The following is a 27298-nucleotide window of genomic DNA, read 5'->3' on the forward strand; positions in this document are numbered from 1 at the left end:
GAAGGCCTTTCAGGTTAAGCCACATAGTGCACTAAGAATGAAAATCTAAGCCCCAAAGGCATATCATCTGAAACCCACCTTTAGAAATTAATATAGAATTCCAATAGTATACTTCTACAGCAGTGTAACAACTCTAAGAAACTTCAATCCCCCACAAGATATATTGGCCTTAACAACAGACTACACATTATCTTTTCCTGAGTGATGTTTCTTTGGGTATTTGAGAATATTATGTTGATGTCAGTTTGGTTGAGCATGTCTACTTTGCATGATAAAGCACATAAGCAGCTGGTAGAAATTCTGAACATCCCTGGCTTCTGCAAAGAATGAGGCAACTGAAGCCATGGAAAGCAGAGCAATGACTAAGCATCTGAATAACATAAGACACATTAGTGCATAATTAACATACAGCAGTTATAGTATGGCTATTCACCCCCTGCAACAGAGAGGCAACAGATTCTTCCTTAATTATATTCAGAAGATGTTAATTTTCCACCAAGTTCAACCAAGTTTGTTGTGCTGTATTTCTCTAGTACTGTTTCAAATAAAAAGAATATGATACAATCAAGCTTCCACCAAACCTTAAATACAGATCTATCGAAGTGAAGCCGCTTAGAACTGGTGCTTTCGTACTAAAGCCTATGCTTCTAGCACACCAGGACTCTATTTGAACAAATACACTGGAGTCTTAAACAGAAAACAAGTCATGTTTATAGGGAGGATATACAGAGATTTATTTAATCAGGTTTACTATTTACAGTTGAGATCACTTTCACATAGTACTTTGCTACTCTACATGGCTACATTGTTTCCAAACCAATTTAAGATCTACAGTCTAACAGTTCACTCAACACATAAAACCGCTCTTCATAGAAAAATGATATTTCATTATAGAACAGTAGTGCATACATTATACTCCTGAAAAGCCAGCTTATATTTTAAACCACTAACGTTTGAAAGATTTGATCTCTGAAGGTCAAAACTGCAGTCACATGATCCTAAAGTTTTGGTTAGGTTTTTTTTTTTACAATTTTATATATAAAGTGTACTGGACTTCACTTAAGTGTTTTTTAAAAAGTGACACTGGTGAGGGGCAGGATTAAAATCTTTTTTCCCTCAAATTAAATAACAGCTGGCTTCCTTTGTACAACTTTGGCCAAAAAAGTTCCATGTAGTGAAGGTTTAAGAAATGCTCTCTCTATATGCAAGAATCAGCCAGTTAATGCTTAGAGGTAATCTACCAAAATAGGCACACATCCTTTGACTTTCATATCAACCAAATTACACTTAACTTGCAAATGGTTCTGAAATTAGAAAGTTTACTAGTATACTAAAACATTTAGATACATGAATAGCTGGCTAAAACAGTGAAAGTCACAGGTAATTATATGGGTGTGTGTAAAGCTGAGTTGTTTTGCCCGTCACCAGTATACAGTACGGCTGTCCTCCTCTGTGAAAGGTGTGCTTTGACTATGCTTAGGGCAAGAAAGCTATTGCAGTAGACCTGGCCCATTCACCTTCCACAGAAGTGAGATAAGATTGAACTGCATGTTCGCATTCTCTTCTAGGCATAGGTTCCGCCAGTGATGAGAAGTTCGTAGGCAGGATCCCGACTCCTCCTACATAGTACTATACAGGCACACAGCATGCCCAGAAGCTATGGAGGAAAAAAAGAAGACAAGCTGAGTACAAAGAAGGTACTTCAAGAGATTTAACCTCAGCACAGAAATTGTCAGCATGCTTCACAAGACTGTAACTGTCCATAAGGTAAACGACAACAAATGCACCGTCCTTGAAAAAGCTTTGTTTCCTGCTGCAAAAAGCGAGGGCCACAAACTCCAGCCTTACTTTCTTGCAAGACTGTCTCGGACATCTTTAACAAAAGTTTTTTTGGTCAGCCACTTGTATTCTGCCTCAATAATTCAGATGGAAGAAATTACTAATTTTTTTATGAAAGTTGCTGATTTTTAGATATTGTATCTAGTATGAAAAATCAAAGTGACATTCAAATGCATTAGCCTCTAATTGCTATGATAAGAAAGAGCAAAACTTTAGAGTTTTATGAACCTACTCCACTGCTGAAGTATCTTTCAAATGCTCAATCTCTGTTGAAATGTCATATTAGAAAGCTTAAGTCCAATGTGAGTTATTCACTTTTAGACATTTTCCTGCTGTTAAAATTCACAGTACCATGACTGTGCTGGCAAGTTTGCCAGGAATTTAGGGTATGATCACCCTGTATAGATTTAGAAGACTTAAATCAGATGAACATAATCAGGGATGTAGGGCATGATATTTTACAGATGTTGCACGTTTATTGAAGGTAGAATAAGACTGTACCTACTAAAAAACTCAGGTATAGCGTTATGTTCTATGGTCTATAGTAATTGGCAATAGCTTCTAGTAAAGTAAGAGATTATATTGATTTGATCATATGCTTAGAAGTTTATTCACAGATGCAAATATTTCAAGAGGCTCCTGTCATAGCTCTGGATTATAAAGCATTACCCAGCCATCCCAAAAACCCCTTGAACAGAAAGCAAACAAGAATGAAATGGGTGAGCAGACAACCAAGTGTAAAGCTTCTTCATTGACACAGCAAAAACCCAGTGAACACACAGGACTGGGACAAAAGGAGAATTACTTTTTTTAATAAAAAGTCTGATGCAAACATCACATGTGTAACAAGTTTTAAAACTAAATGATCGTACATGCAACATAGTACTTCAGTCTGCTGAAAGACTGAAGAGAGAATGTTTTAAAAATCCGAAGTCCAAAGAAGCAGTGAATAAAAAGAGGCATGATGAAATTCTAGTATGAGCTTTTAATTTCCTGGAAAGAAACAAGCTGTAAAGATTAATAATATTCTTTGTCTGGAGTGCATTATCTGCTTTGGATATATAGCAGAAACCAGCTTAGGTTCAAAAAAGCATATGGAGAGTAACCTAGGGTATGGTACTTCAGCCTGTTGGTAAAAACAGCACCTTTCTTCACTTTCCATGAGTACTTGGGTAGTTTCAGTTCACAGACCAACTCCCAAACATATGTTATCATAGAACGGTTTGGGTTGGAAGGGACCTTTAAAGGTCACCTAGTCCAACCCCCCTGCAATAAGCAGGGACATCTTCAACTCGATCAGGTTGCTCAGGTTGTTATATTCATGTCAGAGTAAGAGAAAAAACAGTTACATGAGAGAATGACTCTTCATGGACACAGCCCTTCTAAGTGAGGAGGTAATATCCACAATTAAAAAACCCCTTAAGTTAGAGTTGTAAAATGGAGATTTTATGGTAGTCGCCAGTGGCAACAGAACTCTGAAGAAGGCTCACAGCCTGCAATTACAAAAACTGCATCTTCTTCCCTGTTCAAAACAAGGATAAAATGAAGTGTGCTGCAGACCTCCTTTAGTCTTTTGCTATAATTCATTCTCACCATGTATGTCAAATAAATAAAAGTAGTTCCATCACATTTACAGTTACTCACACGAAGATAATCCTGTTCAATGACTCACTCAAGACATTCAATTTATACAGAGTTGTGTAAAATCTGAAACAATCAGGTACTATAATAAAACCTCATGTAATCAACTTCTAAGTTACTATTTAAACCATTTATATCCTTTAGGAGGCCACCGAGCATATTTATAGAATTCACTGTAAACACAGAAGTAACTCCCATATTTCAACTTTTTCTACAGAAATGATTTATTACGTCATTTTAAAAAATATGCTAGCCCCTCTAAAACCTTTTCTAAGGCATTTGATTCTGTTTCTCTTCAGTTGCTACTTAGAGTGGACAAAAATATTTTAGAAGTCTGTTGAGGAAGGATCCATGCATCCCCCCTCTTCTTCAACTTTCAGAAAAGTGTAGACATCTCCCACAGTCAGAAAGTTTAGTTTGTTTCCATTAAATATTTTTTTTTAATTTGCCTGCTAGCAGTAATTATATCTGATCTTTCAAACCAATTTGCTTTTTTTTTTGTACAAAAAAGCTCACTAGCTGTATATACATATGCCAAGCTCAGTGATCACTAACTACAAAAGCCATCTTTAAGAATGAACTCTGCAGCTAATCAAGCAGCAAGCCTACTGCACTGCAATGACTTTGCTCCCTTCAGTTTGCCTCCTATTTATTAATAGTTCTATGCTGTCACTGTGGTTGAGACCAGGGAACTATTGCACACTGGAAGATCCCCATGGAACTGAAACATGAACATACCAAATATTACTTCTATGCAGAAAAGACTAAGTTTTCCACAAATTCCAAGCCCTGCAAAAATTCGCCTCTTCTCAGTCTTTTCATTTTAAAGAAAACACTGAAGGCTAAACTTGTTCACTGTAAGCTATTGTCCAATGAACTTTGGACAACTTTATTGCATAACAAATGAAATAATCTGTTCGGAGGGGACTCTATGCAGCGAGTATAGGAAAGGTAGTAAAATTTACCAAAAGGTAAGAAAAACATAATTACTCCTCTAAGTTTACAGGACATGACCTAAGTTACAGGCCATTTGCTGAGGTTTACATTCTTATCTCCATTTCAATTAGCCCACAGACTATTTTGCTGAGAATCAGGCTAAGCACATACTGAAATTCTGTATTACAAATAAGAGGATGTCACAACTTATGTCATAAGTTTCAGGAGATAAGTAATAGAACAGTTTGAATACTGTTTAGTATCAACTTGATTGAAACTAATGTCATTTTAAAACATGTGACTTTACAACCATTTCAACTGTGGAGCAAAGATACAAGAATATGACCTCTGATAGACTTAAATGTGATTACCACTCAGTGAATATTACTAGACAGAAATTTCAAGGGTATTCCCAACACCCTGTATTCTATATTTATCTTTATTTTCTAAACAGGTATCGTGTAGCTTGTTTTAACTTTAAGCAAAGAGATCTCAAAATACTGCAGCACTAGCAAAGAAATTTCTCTGATATTCTTATTTTCTTGACAAACTATTTAGACAATATGTACTTTCTGCCAATAGCTTGATTACTGACATGTGGAGGCAAATCAAAGAGCACCCACTGCAGAAGGGATACAACTAACATGCTTGCTTAGAATTGATCAGCCAGGAATAACAGAAGGATGCAAGCAGCCACATTTCCATTGCAAGCACACATCAGAAATTCTGGCCCAATCCCAGAGGATTATAACTGTGCTGCATTTTGGGGCGGATCCATTAGTCAACTTGCAAACTCCAAAACTAGGAATAATGCCTCCTCTTAGGATTCAGCGCACCTAGCCTCATAACATACATTTTTTTTTCCTACATAAAAAATCTGCCATAGTAACCATGGTCATGGTAAATACATTAATTTACATTACACAAATATGTTTCAGTGTTCAAGCAGACTAAATATTGCTTTAACAGTTAAAACTTTAAGAACAGCAATTAAAAAAATACCTTCCTTCAGAGGACTGTGCACAGATCTCACCAAATTTAAAGTTCCATAGGTGAAGTAATCTGGTTCTGGACAGTTCAACAATATTACTGTACACAGTATTAACTATGAGTATATCCTTGTAGCAGTGAAATAGAAATTTAACCATATTTTCACAAGTCTGTTTGCAAAAGATCATTTACCTTCAAACATACAATCCAGCTCAAAAGCTGCTTTTGAAAACAAAAGCGCCTAAACAGCCTGACTCAACAGGTACGATGTTTTCTGAATTCAAATGCTATTAAGGGCACAGAAGTAACTTTGAAATTAGTTTTCAAGTCTCTTGGGATTCAATATATGTACTACATTTCTCAGAGGCCATAACATCGGCACAGTCTGAAAAAAGTGTGATTAATGTACTTAGCCTGCCACATTGATGAGCATTCAAAATTCCAATTTTACAGACATGTTTAGAAGACAGTCCTAGTCTTTTAAAAAAATCTACATAAATACTGAGATACACATTAGACTATTTCCTCAGCTACTTTATGACCAGGGTAACTGTAACAATTAAGGTTCATGTAGGAGACAGCCTGTGCTCAATTTTAGGTTGGCAGGGTCTCCAGTTTAGAACCTCTTTTTTGCTTAAGTCCAGGAACCAAGAAATCTTCAAGACAATGCAAAGCTCAGTTGAACAAGAGCAGAGTATGCTATCAAAAACCCTGGCGTATCTCCTGGGTGGTCCTGACATTATTTGTATGCCATGAAGCATAGTTAAGCTGATATACCTCTAAAATGGCATGAAGTATAAGCTATCTGTTTTAAAGTTGGAAATTAAATACTATGCAAATTCTTCAAGTGTTAAATGCCATCAGAGCACATTCATGACACTTAACGCTTAGATAATTAGCTTTCAAGAAATAATTTACTGTTTACATTCTAGTAGATTACTGCATGTAACATTGACTGTTCAGCTATCTGCAAATCTAATACAATATACATCCACATAGCAGTAGTTTTTAGACCATGCATGGTTGAGAAGTTCTGTCTTAAAGTGTTTAGATCCTTTTGACTGATGTTCATTTATCCCTCAAACCAAGTAGGGACTAAGGCTGTTATCATCCTGTGCATACCCGTAATAACCTGGACAGCAGTTTAGAATTTCCTCTGAGAAAAAGTTTACAGCTAAAGAATATTCTCTTACCTGAATAGCAGCAAATGCTAGTGCTGCCCAGATGACATACATCATGATCTCTTGAAGCTTCTTTACAACCAGAGCCTCGCACCCCTGAAGCAAGTAGACTTATTATATATCCATCTGGCAACCACATTTAGACATACACCAAAAAACCCAAACCACCCCAAAAGCAAACTGTGCAGAAAGATAATCCAAACACTAAAAAAAGTCATTACTTACTATATCACAGATGAAAAAAGGAGAGATTTTTTCCCCCCTCTAGAAACCATGTTTATTTCCTGTTAATGCAAATACACCCAAGACTTCACAAAAGAAAATTAAATTATTGTCAGCAAAAGCACGTGGCTACATAAGTTCATACTTCGGCTGTCTTACCTCAGAATAAAGGTCCATTGGGCGGGTCAAACTGCCAGTACAGTTGCTGAGGGCTGCTTTGCAACAGCTAAGCGGCACACTGTTATTTTTAGTTTGTTTGAACCAGACAGTTTTCTCCCAGTCTGAATAGTTATGGATCCCACAGCAACGCAACTGAAAAATCATACAGGTAAAGAGCCAATGTGTTTATCAGTCAAGAAGTGGGATAAGAGCAATTCTAGTTACAATACCAAGAACACAAGCATATTAAGATTATGTTCCATTGCAGAATACCTAAGTACTAAATATTTGAATCCAAACACTGATTCGTAGATAGCCAATTACACAAAGTGCATCTCCCCATCAACAGTGTCATAATTCTACTAATTTTAACCGAGTTAAGCTATTTATTGACCAATCAGCTGTTTCCTAATTTGTCAGAATTGAGGAAGACATGCTACACAAGTAGCGGAGCAACACAGCATCTGTGTTTTAAGGACAGAAAGGACTGAAAAGTTCCCATGTGTCTCACTGTCTCACCTGCCTCTGTACATAGTCAATAGCACGACTGGCTGCATCAGGATTTGTCCCATTGTATCCATTGTATACTTTCTGAATGCTGTCATCAACTTCATCCTCCACCTGTGAAGTATTAGGAAAGCATCTGCATTAGCACACCAACAGAAGTAGTACAGGTCTAGGTAAAATTATTTCACTTCTAATATAGCAATTCAGGAAACCAAGGTAACTCCCTATCATCTGAAATCAGCATACTTTGGTGGTACAGCTTCTTAAAATTCTAACTTGACTTTTTCAAAGATGTTGCTAGCTTGCAGCTAATGGACAAGAAAAAACCAAGCAGCTATCTTCCATAAGATTTTAGACAAAGTAGCTTTGCAATGGATCTCAGAAAGGAAATTGCTTTTAGTACGACACTGTGGCAGACATTCCATGAAGTTAAGGGCTCTCCATAAGGGCATGCATTCACCTTTTGACTTCCTACTCCTCCTTCAAAGTTCCAAACCAAAACCAGTATAACCATCTGGGTTAACTCGTTCCCTTTGGGACAACAAGGATATGAGTAAGTCATACCACCTGCTCTTCCCATTCTGATTGAAGCACAGGTAAATTCTCAAAGATGAGGTCTTTTGGCTGACTATTCTACCCTACAGTGACCAAACTCTCTGTTCAGTCCCAGTCCCCCCACACTTCCTGAGAAATGTTGATGGCAGTATGTTGTACATAGCAACAGATACTGGAATAGCTCCTAAAGCTACTGCAGATGAGTCAAGCTGCTAAAGATGCTGTCAAGTACATGTGTTAGAAATGGATGCTACCCAAGAATCATCATTTGTCCCCCAAAAAGGCGTCTTACAGTGCCCATTTTGGAGGAAATCTTACTAGAACCTTTTAAGTAATGTTTCACTGTAAACTGTTACTTAAATGCACAGAAAGTTTGGTGTAGCTAAACATTTGTACAACAGTAAGATTAGCTCTGAATTGATTTTTTCTATCACATTCAACAGGAATTATGTGCAAGGAATGTGATCTTAGGGCTGAGCATTAACTAAGCATACATATTCTTTATATTTGCAAGTTACAGTAGGAAGGTCTTGCCAACACATCATTCCCTTAAATGCTTTAATGGAAGAATTTTCTGCAGCAATAGCACAAGCTTCCTTCCCCCCCACCCAAGAATGCTGGTTATCTTCACAAGTAAATCTGTATCAAGACAGATATGAGTAAAAGTCAATTTAGCCTGCACAGGCAACTTGTTTCAGACTAGCTTAAAATCAATTGTTTGATGATTTAACTGATGCAATTTACAACTCTGATTCATGTAACTAAACAGCTGTCCAATTTGTCATATAGGTTTTAAAATCATTTATTTCAGTGCTTGCTTGTGTATCATTTAGTTTATGGTTCAACTAGGGCAACATTATGCCTGAAAGCCATGCAAATTACATACAATACAAACAGAAGTCACTAGCTCTAGCTAACTGGCAGGTTTTATGAAAAATGAAAAGAGTGAACTACTCCACCCAGGGGAAAAAAAAAAAATCAGTAAGTCCTCAACCAACAGCCTGTTTAATCCCTGCTGCCATTTACTAAAAACCTTATTTTTACTGATAAGGACCAATGCTAGCAGATTCTGCAGCAGGTCAGTCTATCACAATATGACCTAGGCATGCTTCACGTTGCTCTGAAGGAGTAGGAGTCTGAATTGGATCCACACATGCAGGTTTAGAGGCATGTTGGAAAATTAAGTGATTTTAAGATCAGTCATTTTATCAACTTAAAAGGGCACAATACCACTTTCTTGAGACATTATACTTGTTCATCAAAACTGTTGGTACCAAGTGAGACTAACTGCCATGACTTCAATCTTTCCTTTTGTTTGTAAAGTTTTGTTTAGAAGTTTGTACACTTAACAGTAAAGTAAATCTAACACGATTAAGGTGCCTTTTTAAAACAAAAACAACCCCCACAGATCTATACATGCCATATCAGAAACAACAGAACAGAATTAGCAAAGCACAGAGCTGCCTTATTTATCCTGGCAAAAATAATCAGAAATCTAAGCAGATTTCACCTCCCAGTTCACTGGTAATAAATTTAAGTTATTTCTGACACTCCTGTTGCACTTGAAAACAATAGTTTAAGATGCTAAGTACAGCAGTGTAGTAGAAAACTGCCATCCTTTCAAAAGATTTAAGATTTAGTTTTCAAATACTGACTCCCACAAATGGCTTAACGTAAAACCATACTGCCACCAAAAAGACTACCTTCCTCTTCCTCCAAGCTCTGACCCTGCATTACCTACAGCTGTGAAACTGTATAGTAGCAAGACAAAAATGAGAGGCAACAGGAACACGCAATTCAAATCCAATTTTCAAGTGTTTCAAGTGTGTAATTCCAGATGGGCTAGGGAAGAAAGATGTATGCATGTGCTTTTGTCTGCTCGGAATGCTGTTAACTAGAAAAGAGCAAGCCATTTTAAGACTGGAACACAGAAGCAAATAAGGTGACCACAGCTTAGTCCAGAGCAGATCCACAGTAATTCCTGAATAACTATACTGTAATACACTACACCTCTGCAAGTATTAGAGCAGAAGGCAACCATTCAAGTTAGCATGTAAGAACTCAACATGTTTCCCATTCTCCAGGAATGGTACTGCTTTCCTCAGCTGCTTCCAAGGACTACTTCCACTACAAGCTTCAGAGTCCCAAATGATCTTCTCAGTGTACTGCCAAGATACCAGAAATCAAATGTAGAACATGAGAAAAATATATCCTGAATTTAAGCACCGCTGATAAAGCATTTCTGTTGACGCAATCTATTCTAACTGTTATTAAGCCAGATTTATAATGCATAGTTCAGGGTCTTCCTGTTAGCTGCTTACTCAAGGCAGCCTTCCCTTGCAAAAATCTAGAGTTTTTGCTTGGTTTACTTGATGGTTGTCTCACTGGTTCTTCCAGGATAGCAGGAGAAAGCAAGAAGGAGAAAATACTGAACTAGTAAGACCCGTGTTGTTTATATAAACACAGAAGGCCAAAGAAAGGTGTTGTAGTTCAGCTTGCTATTAAGACATCACTGGAGTGTCCTATAATGCGATCATACTACCTGTCACAGCTAAAAATGCCTTTTCTGTTATTTTTTTGGCAAAGTTTAGATGCAGACATAAAAGCCAGTGAAACTGTGCAAGTTAGAAAATTCTTTTCTTCAAGCTACATTGTGGTATCTCTAATACCATGTGGTATATTTCTGCCACACATTATGCTGGTAGAAACACAATTTCATTTTTCTGGTCCTGTTTCTTAACTTCCATTAAACAAACAGTGGGAGAAGTCATAATTGCTTTAGCCATAACCCTTCTCAACCACCTGTATAAAGCTAGACAGTATACATTGACAAATTCAAGCTATTTGATTTTATTATGAGGCAGTGCTAGTTTATATACCAAAACACAAGACAATATTTAAGTTATTGTATATCAAAACAATATGCCCTACATTCAAATATTGTGTAACCTAAATCATTCACAAAGTCAAAGCATAAATAAATTAGAAGACCATCTGGAAAATGGAAACGTACCAATTACCATTACTCCCCTCTGCTGTTCAACTGTTAATGATATATTCCAGCTAGTTTTTTGCCTACGAGAAAACTTTCTGCTTTACTTTGATTATTGATGTTCTAAATTTTAAGATATTGGTATCTCAAATTAACCCACTTAGAGGTTTGGTTTTATTCCCTTAACAAATACTCATTAAAAGTTCTACAGAATGAAATGCAGTAAAGACTACAACTCTATTTTAGTCACAGTTCACAACAAAACATTTACTGAAATTGAGAAGTTATTACCTTTGCTCTGTAAATGTATCCAAGAACCACCACCACAACTTCAGTGATAAAAACCAAGAGCAGGATGATCACAAACTGTAAAATACAGTCAAGAGTGTTTGCGCAAATAGTTTTACCCATTTACTTTCTGAAAGTCTCCATATAGATTTTGCTATTTAAAGTAATTTTTCAGGTAAGGTTTTGATTTAACAGATAACTTAAAGCAGGCAATTAATCTGACCAAATGAGCCCAGAATTAACTTCATTCAAGAAGCTTTAGCGTTCATAGCTTTACCAAGTAATAAGAAGCTGCTCAGCCAGGCAAGTGCTGATCATTAGGACTGAAAACACCATACTGAAGTGCTTTAATCAAGTGTTTCTTTCAATCTTCTTTCTGTTAGATAAATAGGAACGTCACATCAAAGAAGCTACCCAGGCTATTACTAAGAGTGGTAGATGGGCTAAGGGAAATTTCTTTGGATTAAGCCCTGTAACAACTGACAGAGACAGCAAGCTATGCATTTGTCTTGGTATATTTAAGAGCACTTTTAAAATAAACTGTTAAGAAGTCTACACAGCATCCAACAAAAAACCAAAAAAACCCTGTGGGGACAGTTTAAATACTGGCCTCTCTTCTCTTCTACCTAATTATCAAGCAGAAATTACAGTTAAAATGCTTGGAAACACATAGCATAAAATACTGCAAACAAAGTGTCCAAATTAAGCCATAAAGAAAAATATTTAGGCATCATAACAACCCTCAGTTAACCCTGATGCATGATACTTAAAATGAGAAGGCTCCTGGATCACCTTTCTCTGTCCAATTTCAGCTTTTCAACCACAACAGCTAAAAGGGAGATTTAAAAACTGTTATGACTTAATCATATGGTTTTACATTTGTTTAATGAGATGACCACAGTTCTAAAAAAGGTAAAACTGAAAAGGCTTCTGCTGCCAGAACTGGCTAATTTAACACCATTATTCAGAACAGAAAATTGAAATAAGATGTTCATAACAAAATATAAGGGGAAAACATTTAAGGCCATAAAATAAGATTAGAACAAACTTTAAAATATTTTAGAAGTCTATTAAAAGGGAAGGCAGCCAAATATACAACAGACAAACACCATCATATAAAAGCTCTGCAACTTACCGTAGCAAGCCCACAGCGACTTTCTCGAATTGTGGCACAGCACCCAATAAGTCCAATAATAAAAAGAAGTGTTCCCACAGCTATGATAATAACTGCTGGAATTAGTGTGTAGACATCTTCAAAGAAGTGATCATAGTCATCATATGTGATGAACACATAGGCTCCCACGTAGCACAGTATACCTGCTGCTGCCTACAATAGACACAATAACATGGTAAATTTCTTTGAACACCAAACCCTCCTTTCAGCAAGGCTAGTTGGCAACAATTATTTTATCAAACACCATAAAGCAGTCTTCCTCAGAAGTTAGGGGTTTTTTAAACAGACATCTTTGCTAGGTTATAGCATATGTTTATTAGGAACATCTCAAATGGAAGCTAGCCAGTAGTTTTCAAACTACATTTGATCTAGGCAAATTTAGTTTTGACTACACTATGGAAGTCTTCTGAGGCACGTAGTCAAGAAATGAGGGTAACCATGCTATGAACACTAAAATCTTGCTCCCTGTTCTCAAATACTTCCTTTCCATGCTGTGAACTACACTTTCTACATAGGCTAACATTCACAAACTGTCTCATACTTTTGAGAACAGGATTCCACCCCATTCAAGCAGCAAGTTATTTGCTATTCAACAGCTTCTCAGAACAGGTATGCAGTTCTTTTATCTGCCATTATTTACCTACTACTTATGCTTCCATTTTGCTGATTACTACCTATGATTTAATATTAGAACAGAACAGATAGGCACATTGCATACTTTAACCTCTGCTAGGGAAAGATGAACTGCTAGAAACAACAGCCTTTCTGAAGCGTTCACAGCACTGGAAAATCTGATTCTAACCAACAAAGCAGGTAGGAACAAATATAAAACACCAATTATTAAAAGACAGAACCAAATACCTAGAGACACATACTACAAAATTTTCCAGTTTTTAAAAGATGTTCTCTTTTAAAGGATCATTGTACAAAATGGTCTTTATTAAACAAACAAAAAACCACTTAAAGTTACTGCAGATAAGACCTGTAGGATGGATTTGCCACTATATAGATTTAAAACACTAAGACAAAGCACTTACATCAATCTGGTATGACCTTACCTCCCTTATAGTTACAGGGATCCCAACACATCAATACCTTCATTAACTTTAAGCTGAGCAGACCTAGTGAAGGACAGACAGCTGTTGCTTGAGGAGCCAGCTAACATACATCTATTTCAAAATAAAGAGGCCTTAATCAATTTTTGCTTTACAAACATCTTTCATAACTGTCTTCGCACTTGCCGCAGAATGAAACAGTCCTGCTATATATTAAAATGAAACGTTTATATTCAATCAATTTGCAATTATGGACACAATATAATTTGAATATTTCATGACACACTTTTCTGGTATCCCAATACAAAGCTAAGCTAAAACAATCCACTCAAAAGATGCAATGACTAAGCTATGATCTAGGGAATTTCATTTTGCTGTAAAGGGTATTGTAATGGGGACACTCCCATCCATACTCCGGACACAAGAGTTCACTCAACTGGAATATTACACACTTCAGTTCTGATCTGAGGAAGAACACTGCAGGCTGCCTCCAGCCCTCCATTCCCACTGAGTGGCCTTGTAACTACCCCTATCCCTGCACAGTGAAGAGGAGGGCAGACAGACACACGTATAGCTAGTTCCAGTAGCTATAATACTACAAGACTGGGTCATGCTATTGTAGAATCAAAGAGTCAATTAATAATTCAGGCCAGGAGGGACCTCAGGAGATCATTTAGTCCTATTTCCTGCTCAAAGCAGAGTCAACAATGAATTCTGACAAAGCCTTGAGCAACCTGGTCTAAGTCTTGAAAATCTAAGGATGAAGATTCCACAGCTTCCCTGGGCAACCTGCTCAGTGTGGCACAGAACAAGAGAAGCCCCTTTGTCCTTCTCTCGTGTGAAATTTAAGTGGCTTCCTTCTTTTCTAAGAAAAATCTGGTTCATAAACTGCATGAGCACATACATTTAAAGAATATGGCTGCAGTGACCATGAAATGGTGGTGTTCAAGATCCTTAGGGCACCAAGGAGAGCGCACAGCAAGCTCACTACCCTGGACTTCAGGAGAGCAGACTTTGGCCTCTTCAGCTTGGTGGAGTACCATGGGATAAAGCCCTGGAGGGAAGAGGGGCCCAAGAAAGCTGGGTAATATTCAAGGATCACCTCCTCCAAGCTCAGGAGCGATGCATCCCAACAAAGAGGAAGCCAGGCAAAAACGCCAGGAGGCCTGCATGGATGAACAAGGAGCTCCTGGACAAACTCCAACACAAAAAGGAAGCCTACAGAGGGTGGAAGCAAGGACAGGTAGCCTGGAAGGAATACAGAGAAATTGTCCAAGCAGCCAGGGATTGGGTTAGGAAAGCTAAAGCCCTGATGGAATTAAATCTGGCCAGGGACGTCAAGGGCAACAAGAAAAGATTCTATGAGTACACTGGTGATAAAAGGAAGACTAGGGAGAATGTGAGCCCTCTCCGGAAGGAAAAAGGAGACCTAGTTACCCGGGATATGGAGAAGGCTGAGGCACTCAATGACTTTTTTGCCTCGGTCTTCACCGGCAAGTGCTCGAGCCTCACCGCCCAAGCCGAAGAAGGCAAAGGCAGGGACTGGGAGAATGAAGAACTGCCCACTGTAGGAAAACATCAGGTTTGAGACCATCTAAGGCACCTGAAGGTGCACAAGTCCATGGGACCTGATGAGATGCATCCGCAGGTCCTGAAGGAACTGGTGGATGAAGTTGCTAAGCCACTATCCATCGTATTTGAGAAGTCGCGGCAGTCCGATGAAGTTCCCACTGACTGGAAAAGGGGAAACATAACCCCCATTTTTAAAAAGGGAAAAAAGGAAGACCCAGGGAACTACAGGCCGGTCAGTCTCACCTCTGTGCCTGGGAAGATCATGGAGCAGATCCTCCTGGAAGCTATGCTAAGGCACATGGAAAATAAGGAGGTGACTGTGTCAGCCAACATGGCTTCACTAAGGGCAAATCGTGCCTGACAAATTTGGTGGCCTTCTACGACAGGGTTACAGCATTGGTGGATAACGGAAGAGCAACTAAGGTCACCTACCTGGACTTGTGCAAAGCATTTGACACCGTCCCGCGTGACATCCTTGTCTCTAAATTGGAGAGACATGGATTTGACGGATGGACCACCCGGTGGATAAAGAATTGGCTGGATGGTTGCACTCAAAGAGTTGCGGTCAACAGCTTCATGTCCAAGTGGAGACCAGAAACAAGTGGTGTTCCTCAGGGGTTGGTATTGGGACCGGCACTGTTTAACATCTTTGTTGGAGACATGGACAGTGGGATTCAGAGCACCCTCAGCAAGTTTGCCATTGACACCAGGCTGTGTGGTGCAGTCAACACGCTGGAGGGAAGGGATGCCATCCAGAGGGACCCTGACAGGCTAAACAGGTGGGCCCGTGCGAACCTCATGAAGTTCAACAAGGCCAAGTGCAAGGTCCTGCACACGGATCAGGGCAATCCCAAGCACAAATACAGGCTGGGCAGAAAATGGATTGAGAGCAGCCCTGAGGAGGAGGACTTGGGGGTTTTGGTCAATGAGAAGCTCAACATGACCCAGCAATGTGCGCTCGCAGCCCAGAAAGCCAACCGTATCCTGGGCTGCATCAAAAGAAGCATGACCAGCAGGTCAAGAGAAGTGATTCTCCCCCTCTACTCCGCTCTCGGGAGACCCCACCTGGAGTAATGCATTCACCTCTGGGGCCCCCAACCCAAGAAGGACATGGACCTGTTGGAGCGAGTCCAGAGGAGGGCCATGCAGATGATCAGAGGGCTGGAGCACCCCTCCTGTGAAGACATGTGAGAGAGTTGGGGTTGTTCAGCCTGGAGAAAAGAAAGCTCCAGGGAGACCTTATAGCAGCCTTCCAGTACCTGAAGGGGACCTACAAGAAAGCTGGAGAGGGACTTTCTACAAGGGCATGTAGTGATAGGACATGGGGCAATGGCTTTAAACTGAAAGAGGGTAGATTTAGATTAGATATAAGGAAGAAATTCCTCACTATGAGGGCGGTGAGGCACTGGAACAGGTTGCCCAGAGAAGCTGTGGATGCCCCATCCCTGGAAGTGTTCAAGGCCAGGTTGGATGGGGCTTTGAGCAACCTGGTCTAGTGGAAGGTGTCCCTGCCCATGGCAGGGGGGTTGGAACTAGATGATCTTCAAGGTCCCTTCCAACCCAATCCATTCTGTGAGCATATTTGAAACAAAAAAGTTTAACCTTTAAAAAAACCCGAGATTATCTACAGGTTTTAGTTTTCCTACCCTACTTCAAGAATCATATGCATTTTAAGAAACTTTGCTCTTCCAGTATTATGCCAGACAAGATGAGTCTGACAAGTATAGCTAAAAAAAGCCATACTCCGTGCTTCTTAAAAAAATAATATTTTGTAATGACTATTGGAAAGACAGATTTTTCTTTAAACTTCTCAGATTAAAGCAGCCTGGTCTGAAGACTTCACTAAATCCTATAGAACACATGGTTCTATAATGACTAATCAGCCATGACAGCATTTGGCCTTAAGTTTTGCTTCTAAAGAAGGTTGTGGAACTGGTGTTTCTGTGGAAGAAGCTACAGAATTTTGGGAACAGCAGTGTGCATTCATATCTCTATAAACCTTGCACTAGAATAATGAGGAAGTTGAAGATAAAGACATTGCCTCTGCTTGATGAAGTGACCATACCCTTAAAAATTACTGCTATCTCTTCTTCTGAATCAGTTCAACAAGTAATCTTCAGGGGGCGGGGGGGAAGTCCTGAAAGCAAAGATGCCTATGAAGATTTAAAATCCTTTCCTGTTTATCAGTTTAAACGTTATTTTTGAACAGGTACAATACCTAGTCCACCACAGAACAATGAAAACAGCAACACTACCCAGTCAGTTTACAGGAAAACAAGTTTCAAATGCCTTCCCTTTTCCTTTCACATCACAACCATGTGATGCTTAGTGTTTTCTTCAGCCTACTCTAAACCAGGAAGGGGGGAGGTTTCTAAATCAGCATTTTAGCTGGGATTAGGTAAGTGCTTTTGAAGCAATCTTTTTGCTCATCTTCTGACGATTTTAACTTACGAACTTCGTGTTTGCATCACTGAATAGTCTTAGGAGTGTATAACAGGACTCACTTTGGATGAAGCTAAACCAGAAGATGAGTGCATTTACTGTGCTAACTGCTAACAGGTGTTCAGTCAATGGGACCAGACTAGCCTGAGGTCCTTCCTCCCTCCCCACAACTCAGTAGTTTCAATAACTGGTCCTCAGCACAACTGGGTTTTGTTTCACCTCCATAGTACCATGTTATATGTTAATGTAAATAAAGCATAAATACTGTGACAACAGATAAAGACAAAGAGCTAGTTCTACCTATACAAAGTATGTAACCTACATTGATCAGTGCTGCACCAGTTAAATGCACATTTATTACCTGCTGCAACCCAAGAATAAAGTTGAACATGTGCTTTTTAAAAGAAAAAAACAAAATCCCAAACCAGTACCATGCACTTAAACCATTTGCTTCTCAAAAAGGGAATCATCTAGAGAAACTGAAATCTGTATCACAAGTAAAGACACAAGAATAACTAAGAAAAAAAATCATAAAATAATCCAAATCTCAATGCTTATTATCTGGCAGAGTAAACAGTAAATCTGCAAAGTGTGAACTTGCTCAAGTCAAAGACATTTCAATAAAAAGCTACCCCATTTACAATCTTGCATTTTCCATCATTAAATGGAAGCCAAACATATGAACTGTGCACAGTTCAAATAAGTCTTTGATAAACAGGGCTTGAAGGAAGAATTCTCAAACTTAATCTGCTCAAGGCTCTGAACAGAGATAGCAGCAGCTCCTGAATCTGTGCCAGGTCACACGCACACTCTAGGGAGATGACTGGTTATTCAGCATTCACACATCCTTTTAGAGTTGTTTGCATCTAACTTGTAGTACTGAACCTGAAATGGCATACTCTTATTTTAGGATGAATTAACCTTTAAAAAGACTGCCAAGACAAGTACAGTCAATGAAGACAGTTTGTTGCAAAAGGCTTGAACAATTAGACATCCTTTTCATCAGAGGAAAAATTTAAAAATACATAGACCTCTTATAGTTCAGAAAAAGCTTGGTATTGCTTTGGTATGGGCCTCCAAGGAGTTATTAAAAGCCGAACAAGTATGCAAAGAACTGTAGGGAAAACTGGAAGATCTAATGACACAATGATACATGCAATAATAAACATCACTCAAAGCATTATAGGAAAGCATATTTAAAATTTGGGGTTCTCAGACTGAGTAAGCTTCCCCCCCTGATCTTTGGGCTGGTGTAGTACGGCCTCTTAAGCCCATGTCTGTTTCACAAAGTCAGCTTTCACCTTTCACATGCACTGAGGTATACAAGGCTACAGGCTGTCTAGATGCACCTTGAAACAGTTTCCGGTTTGGTTTCTTTGTTATTGTAGGTGGGGTTTTTTTGTTTGTTTGTGGGGGTGGGTTGTTTGTTTTTTTCTAAGTAGGCTGCAAACACATACCAAGAACTGTTTTCATCTTTTCAATAATGCTCACACACTGCAGCAGTTTAAAGCTAAAGTGTTGGCTAGCTAAGAAGATGACTGGTAAGACATTTAAACTACTTGTTCTGTTGATAATTTATCAACCATGGATACTGCAGCTCCATTTACAAACTAATGCTTCCTTATAATACCCTACTAATGTTGCTCCCAAACAGATCTGATGAAAACTTGTCCAAAGATTTTGTATCTTTACAAAGCATTGTCCTTCATGTTATTTTTGCTGTTTACCTTGCTATTGAATTTTCTTCACTTTGGGACCACAATAGAATCCACAAAAAAGAGGTTTTGAGGGGTTTTTTTGTACTCTTTCAATTAACTAGGCCAAAGAACAGTATTTGTCCCTTTAGTATCTGCATTTTATTCACTGTTTTAAGAAAAAAACATACTCTCTGAACAAGATAGTGAACATAGCAGCAAAGTATTATATGTTAGGAGAAAACACTTACACCTGATGTCCAATTAGGTAAGAAGAATATTTCACCTTTTTGGTAAGGGTATCTACTTATAGATTCCTACTACTGCCAACTTTACCATTGCTGATTGGTAAATTTTGGTAGTAATACAGATACCACTCTAAACCCAACTATTGGTCATTCCACTACTAAAACATCTTTCAAGACTGGGATTGTAAAATACACCTAAGGTATATTCAGACAGACCATCTGCATCATCTTTGATAAAAAGCAGCAAAAAAAAAGTAAGAAAAAAATCTTCCACACTAACAGTCCCTCACCTTTTCTGCCTGGATCCTGTCCTAGGATTATCTTCCCAACCTATGTATTGCTTTCCTTATGTTAAACTTCAGTGTATCTTTGTTCTCACTGCCTTTCTAGTCTGATGTAAATGTGGGTTTTTTTTTAGTTTAAAACCCCCCATACATTCCAGGAGAGATTTTTGAGGGTCTACAGTTATATCAGTTTCACTCTTCATAACAGTTACTTTTCCCCATGCATACCAACCCCTGAACATTTCCTACCCATAAGCAGGGACACTGGTATTGTGGTTTGCCACCCAGTTTTTGGGCTTCTTAGAACAGTATCCTAAAAAGTTTTTTTTCCACACTACTTCATTATTTGACTTCTACTGTATTTCTCTAACATTTTCAGTTCTCTCCAACACTAGAGTATTCATAGCCTGATTACTGTCAGATAGAGTTTTCCTGATCTGCTTCTTCAAGTTTTTCTTTTAGCTTTCTGTCCTTCAAAATTAGTTCCTCAGCTTTAACTTCAAAGGCCCTATAGGACATCTCTGCTGTTTATTTCTTCTCTTACATTCTTTTCAGCACTTCACTACTCCGTATCTCCCTCTCCACTCCCCTCCGAAACAAATACACACCCATACTTGACATGATTTTCTCTACTTCCTTAAATTGGTGGCCCATCCACCTTAGAACCCAATGGTTTCCTGACCCTCTTCTACTTTGTTCTCATCAATAATAATTTAACTGGAACACTGAGCTACAGCTATCTTACAAAATCCTCTGGGAGAAGAAAACTAGCAATTCCATTCAACTTTGTAACATTGTTTTATAAGCCTTTAAAATATTTCTAATTAAGCCATGTAAAATTCAAGTAAGCCAGATTGCTTTGTCTATACTAGCCAAATTCAATTCCGTAACACTATGCATAAAAACCTCAAATTCAAATGCTTTTGCAGCTAAAGCAAAAGGCTGAGCTAGGCTGCTTTTGTATTTGGCATCACATATTTTAAGTATCACTAATTGCAAGAGGCATTGCACCAGCAGGCTGAGGGTTTTTTGTGGTTTGGTTGGGTTTTTTTTTTTAAACTGGAAGAGATGTTAACAATATAGCCACTCTTTTACACCTATTTAATCATCAGGGTTGTAACTTGACCTGGTGCTCCACTGTTTCCAGATTCCTTGCCCTGCACAAGAACAATGATGATTACTCCATGCTACTTCACCAGGTAAAGCGATATTTCAAATTCCATGTACTACTCAAAGATATCACATTTAGCTTTGCAAGTTGTTTTTGCTTCTGTTGGGTATTAGCTCTACTTTTAAGTACAAGACCAGATGCAAAAAATCCCCAAAAGTCTCAGGCAAAGACTTGAAACTCATCCTGTAAAGAAACATAAATGATACTACCATGTTACTTAAAAGCAAATCAAAGCCTTATCAAAAATCAGGGCCTGGCCCATGTTTGCCACCTGAAAATTCATGTCCAAATATTGTAAGGTGGAGGGGGGGGGGGGGGGGGGGGGAAATCACTCAGAGAAGGCACAACACTTCCAGAGTTTTAAATCCTAATTTTTTATAAAACACAAATTTCTTTAATGCACAGGATTCCAAACCGTCACACAATCCTGCAAACACACTCACTTCACTACCATAGCAGCAGAAGCACAAAACATTCAACTTTCACATCCAGAAGTGACTGTCTTTCAAGACAAAAAAGGCTTCAGTCAAGTAATCCCTGATAGGTAGCCTTTGGGATAATCTGTCAATTATAGTCTTTGATCACCAAAAACTCTCAAGAAGTTTCTTCATTACCCCAGCTTTTGAAGTCCATATCAGAAACAATTCTCAAGCTCCCAGTAAAACAGAAAAGTTACTTGGCTTATTCCTATGTGCAAGAGGAAGTGAGCTCTGCTTTTCTACTTTTTCTTTCTACTGCTAAATTTCAATGAATTTTCCTGTTGCTGCATTTTCTTTCTTCTTTTATACCAGAAACCCATAACACACTACATAGACATTGATAGCTACAGCTCCTTCTAAGGCTAGCACAGATAGTTCCTTTAAGATAATACTACATAATTTCTAATACTATGGTTACTGTACTGTGGTGAGCATGTGTAAGTTGTAAAGTGAGCACAGAATTGCAGAAAGCATTCGTGCTGTACAAAACTGAAGCCTTAAGATTTCTCTAAACAATCATACCAAAGAATGTTTTATAATAGCTTAGTCAAATGAACTATAAAGTTAGTGACTTCAAGTCAGTTAAATAATTGCAAGAGCAACTTAAAAAGTTAGTTCGCAACTACTGAGTTGAAAGTAATGCAGAAGCAGAGTTCCTTTTCTCAAGGAGCAGTGAAGAAGCAGCTTTTTCTTCAGAGGTGAAGAAAAAAACTCAAAGCAAGCACAGAATATTAGGTACTGTTCTAGCAGAACAGGCTGTCAAAGCACATATATTCTTCGGGAATATAAAATAGACAGACTCCCTTTTCTGAAGCAAGACTACAAGCGTCTCTGAATATTTTATCCATCTATCCTATATCCTAAACATAAGCCTGAAAACATTTCCCTAGCATTTTTGTCTCCATCTCATTTCTTCAAACTGAATTATGCAAGTCACCCAATGAAGCCTTAAATTAAGAGTTCACAAAATAAACACATTTGACAGTACTCTTCAGATATTTGTTCCAGGTAAATTTATTTCTTCCTCTTTCAAATCAATGCAGACTTGTACTTCAACAAAAGTTGTTTGTTTTTTAAAAACATGCTATTCTCAAATACTTTATGATCTTTTATTTGTAATTAGTCATATTCAACATTTCATCACCAGATATCAAAAAATATTTCTGATTATCAACTACTATTTTAACTTTAAGACCACAGTTTAATGTTTTCCTGTCATACCAGTCATTCTAATCTTTCCCCACTGAAAAAAAAAACCCAAACCAAAAAACACACCACATCCTAAATCCTCAGACAGATCGATCAATGTTGGATTTCCACTCCACCAAAAATATCTCTGAGAATGTATGTGCTACAAGTTTCATTATTTCATTTCTAAGATGTATTGTCTTTCACATCACAACTACTTCCTACGCAATACCCTTCCTTAAAGAAAAGGACTTAGCATCATCTAAATGAAAATGAAGTCACTAGTCAACAAAACAGATCTTGTACAAACTTAAGCACTGAAGGACTGCTTTTCCTTTGCCATTTATCATATCTACTCCAAAACTAATTTGTAACAACACTAAGAAACATACTAATTTGATCTGTATTCCTCCGATCTTTCTAAGAAGGGCAAGTTTTAACTGATGCTTCTTATCAATGCATTTCTTTGTAAAGTACCTTTGAGCTTAAGCACTCTTTGCCAAGATACCCAAAATTCAAGTAAGTGTTTCATGCAAGATCTATATCATGCTACTCTTGATGGCTACTACTCATGATGCTATTTTCCTGCAGTACTTTGTTTTTAAGGCAATATGCGTGTCTACAGTGGATGTACTCAATGCTTGACACCCCTGCAAATACAACTCAGCTAAACCGTCAAAGTACCACACCAAAAACTTGGAGAGGTGCATAAAGTCCATCCAGCTTTCTATATGATAAACTAGCACCTGTCCTGCTGTGAGGAACATAGTTTCCGCAGGCCATTTTCTTTTAAAAAAATAAAAATCCAGGTAATTATTAACATGTAGGAATGTACAGTTAATATAGAATTTAACAGGACTTGAAGAAAGTTTCCACAAGACTATATGGAAACAAGATGATTTTTTTTATAGCGTCAGCTAGAAAATTTAGTAAGTAGCACAAGACTTTCCAAAAGGAGATGAACTTGTAGAATCACTGGCAAATTGAGTGGAATTTGGGTTATTAAAGTCAGCAGTCATAGATGATGAATGAGTAGGTATGGCTATGACCTGTCACAGCAAGCCTGATCTGCCTTTTTCAGAAGGCTTGAAAGAATTTTTTTAAAAAGAAGTTACATTCTAGACTAGAGAGTATAACAAAAACATCTCTGCTTTTTCTTCAGCGGCAGAAGCGGTAATTTCCTGAACATCTCGCATTCATAAGACAGCTACCAAAGCACTCTGAACATTCACATCCTCCCACAAATATGAGACCCATGGTTGGCGGGGGGGGGGGGGGGGGGGGGGAGGGGAATTATAACTCACTTTGATCAGCTACTCTTGCAGAACTTTCGATAGCAAACTATGCAGAAGCAACTTGCTATTACTACAGATGACCATGAAGATGATGATGATCATAATACCTAACATATATATGTATGATACCCTATAGAGACACATTAAATTTATAAAAGCAATTAAAAGAGGTTTCATAGTTACTTGACCAATTATAGGTAGTAATCTATTGTCAAGTCTCAGTGGAAATCTGGATGACCTAATTATCAAAATCGGAACTACATACATATGACAAGCAAAACATTTCTGTAACAGCACAGAAGCAGTTACATTGTCAACTAGATGGGCACCAAATGTTAACATACACAGTCAGCAAATGGAACATGCTAGATCAAGAGTTGGAATTCTTCTCTCTCTTTTGCCATTTAAAAGTGAAGATGTACTACTTGATGAAAGTATCTAGATTTCCTATTTTTAGGCTACAGCTTGCTAAAGAGAGGAAAAAACATTGATTTTTGTAATTCTCACTTTTAGAAAGCCTGCCTCATTCTACACGTGGCTGATGAGCAGTAAGGTTGTTCCAGCACAAGCAACCCAGTTACCTATCTGCCAAAAAGCTATCAGCACAAGTTGACTTCTTAGGATGGAGATGGTTTACAGAATACAAGATTGGTGACATTTTAATTTGACATAAAGTACTTCCTATCTAAATACAATCTGTCCATTTTATATTAAGTTTGTCTCAAAAAAAAGTCATTAAAATCGTAAAATGCTAGGTTCAGCATTACACAAAATAATTTTGTACCTGCCATTGTTTAAGCTGAATAATTGCAAATTTCAACATGCAGCTAAATTCCTAAATGCAGCAAATAACAAACAATACCTTTCAAATATATAAAATATGAAAAACTATCACTAAGCTTTTGGTGTGGGGGAGAAATTGCATACAGAATTTTTGTTCATTTATTCAAAACAGACCATAATTTGTATCAGCAACTAAAGAAAAATCTACTTCAAGATGCCATCAAGAATGCAACTCACAACAACTACATGTCCAGTCAAAAACTTTTAAGTATGACGTAGCAGCTATCAAATAGCTTTTTTAATGCCATTTGCAACTATGCCTGTAACAATAAGCCACACCCAACAAAGCAAATTCCAAACAAACAGCTGTACTAAAAGGTTGATGTAACTACCTAATACTTCAAAGATAAAGAATGGAGCCTATGCATCTCAGTCAAAATTACAGACTCCTGATATGCACCACTTAAAGTCAAATATGCCTCACATTTACTGCTCATCTCTCTGAACAGCTGTATACACAAATGCTGATGAGACTGCACAGATAAGCATTTTCCCTGGCCATGATTCATTTTTAGGCACCCATGAGAGGCATTCCTTTGTAAAAATTTAGACAAGAACATTTATCCTGTAACATTTCTAAGATTTCATATGGCTTTCAATATTAAATGATACAGCTATATATAGCTACATTTTTATGTTCTAATATCTTGTTACCCACTATTACTTTGTCAATGCTGAAATCTTTGAACAGCTGGGACAACAGATCTTCTGTTCCTGGAGGTGGGATTAGAGGATGAGAAATGCGGTAGCTAAATGCAGAAAAAGAATTCTTAAAATCTACAGAATATTCTTTAATTTGATTTCATTTATTTAGAATGACGTTGTTTTGACAGGCCAATTATTACAGTGAATATAATGCCAAGCTACAGCCTGTATATCCATCCTGAGCAAGGTCGCTTACAGCAACCTACTGTTCCACCAACCCGGGTAAGCTTTTGTCTTACTGTCAGCACAACTATAGTTGTGGCAGGTTTAAGCGATGCATAAATACTACGATGCAACTATGGTTACTGGAAGAAGTGAAACGTGAGACTTGCTTTTGGACTATTAAGTCATATATATCTCCTAATTCTGTGTTAAAAATACAAGGAAGAAATCGGTGTTCCATACTTACCTCTAAGTACTTGGGCCAGACGCCCTTAAAGTAGAAGACCAAGAACTAGATGGCCATAACACCTCTACAAAAATTAAACTGGCAGAGACCTGAAAACCTCAATAAGACAACTCAAGCTGTATTCAATTACACAAGCGTCTCTACCTCAAGATCTCTAATGCTCGTTAAAGCTTTATTGCCAGGCTACTGAGGCAACAGATTCAGCTTCATCCACCACCGAACTTGGAGGCGGGGGGGAGAAGGAGGGGGGGGGGGGTGGACTGGGAGGGAAGGGACTGCGCCCACCGCTAAAACACAGGTCCCCGCGAAGGTGCCCAAGACGCCTGTTAAACAGAAAGCGTTTAAATACAAACTGAACCGGCGAGGCGGCGCGGGGGGCTCCCAGCTGCTGCCGTACGTGAGCGAGGACCGGACAGCGGCGAAACGAAGCGGCCCGGCCCGGGCCCGCAGCGCCCTCAGCCCTCAGGGCCGGGCCTCGCGCCACGGCCTGCCCGGGCCCTCCCCTCACCACACGACTGAGGGAGAGGCAGCCCCGCGCCCGGAGACCCTGACCCTCCCCAGCCGCCGCCGGGCTCACCCAGAAGATAAGGTTAAGGAAGACTAGGACGGTTTTGGAGGAGGTGATGCCGCACTGCCCCATCGCGCCTGCCGCTCCTCAGCCTCCGGCCGCGCGGCTCCTCTGCGGTCCCCTCCGCTCCGCTCCGCTCCGCCACTGGCCCCGCCCCACGTGACCCAGACGAGCCGAGGCGGCGGCGCGGGGAGCCTAAGATGGCGGCCGTTTGCGTCACGTGGCGGGAGGGGGCGGAGGAACCTAAGATGGCGAACCGCTCCCCCTTAAAGGAACAGCCGGGTGGCCGCGGTGGCGCCCGGCGCGTGTCCCGCAAGGGGGCGGCTGCGGAGCCGCGCGCGCTTTGGAGGACTTTCCTTCCCCTCCCTCAGGAGAGGGACGCGGTTCGTCAGCCTCGATGGCAGCTTAGCCTGGAGTGGTCGGCACTCCTCCTGTTCTCAGAGATTCCCCCAGTACCACAGCTAATGACATCTCTCAGTAGACATTTAGATCATGAGGGAAAAAGAAACCCCGCTCAGTTGCCGTCTGAGGAGTGGTTTGATGGCAGGACTGTGTGCCTTCAGGAGGCTGAGGGGTGGTGTCGGGCAGGAGTGCTGGGGGCAAGAACTGAGATGAGTCCACAAAAGAGCAGCTGCCTCCGGGACATCTCTTCTGAAATGACAGCAACGAGGATCTCGTTGGCCGGGTTGCCTTGCCAACCTGCTACCAGCAAAGGGTATAAAGGTGCACGGTGTTGGACTGTGAGGAGATCTCTGGGCACACTGATGGATTTTAAAGGAGAAACTGAACCTGGCTCCCAGTGCCTACATTATCTGTGCACCAGGCATGGCAGGCAGGGAGAGCAAATGTTTAATGAGGAGA

At 39.2% G+C, this 27298-nt stretch overlaps 1 protein-coding gene across 1 annotated transcript; it reads right to left on the minus strand.

Moving 5' to 3' along the window:
- Positions 1-709: 709 nt before the first annotated feature.
- Positions 710-26586, minus strand: TSPAN3 (tetraspanin 3). The gene is made up of 7 exons (XM_076348465.1): positions 26447-26586; positions 12446-12637; positions 11314-11388; positions 7488-7589; positions 6969-7121; positions 6600-6683; positions 710-1657 (listed from the first exon to the last, which is right to left on the minus strand). Exons 1-7 carry the CDS (start codon positions 26507-26509, stop codon positions 1565-1567), a joined length of 762 nt encoding a protein of 253 aa, XP_076204580.1. The 5' UTR covers positions 26510-26586; the 3' UTR covers positions 710-1564.
- Positions 26587-27298: the final 712 nt, after the last annotated feature.

Source organism: Aptenodytes patagonicus, chromosome 10 (genome assembly GCF_965638725.1).
Source record: "Aptenodytes patagonicus chromosome 10, bAptPat1.pri.cur, whole genome shotgun sequence".
Classification (NCBI taxonomy): Eukaryota; Metazoa; Chordata; class Aves; order Sphenisciformes; family Spheniscidae; genus Aptenodytes; species Aptenodytes patagonicus.

What these genes read in the sequence shown, in the direction of transcription:
- TSPAN3 (XM_076348465.1), bottom strand. Translation starts at nt 26,509, where the DNA reads ATGGGGCAGTGCGGCATCACCTCCTCCAAAACCGTCCTAGTCTTCCTT. An exon ending in TCCTTAACCTTATCTTCTGG is followed by an intron (nt 12,638 to 26,446) that starts GTGAGCCCGGCG and finishes TGTCTATTGTAG; the next exon opens with GCAGCAGCAGGTATACTGTG. An exon ending in GTCGCTGTGGGCTTGCTACG is followed by an intron (nt 11,389 to 12,445) that starts GTAAGTTGCAGA and finishes TGTATTTTACAG; the next exon opens with TTTGTGATCATCCTGCTCTT.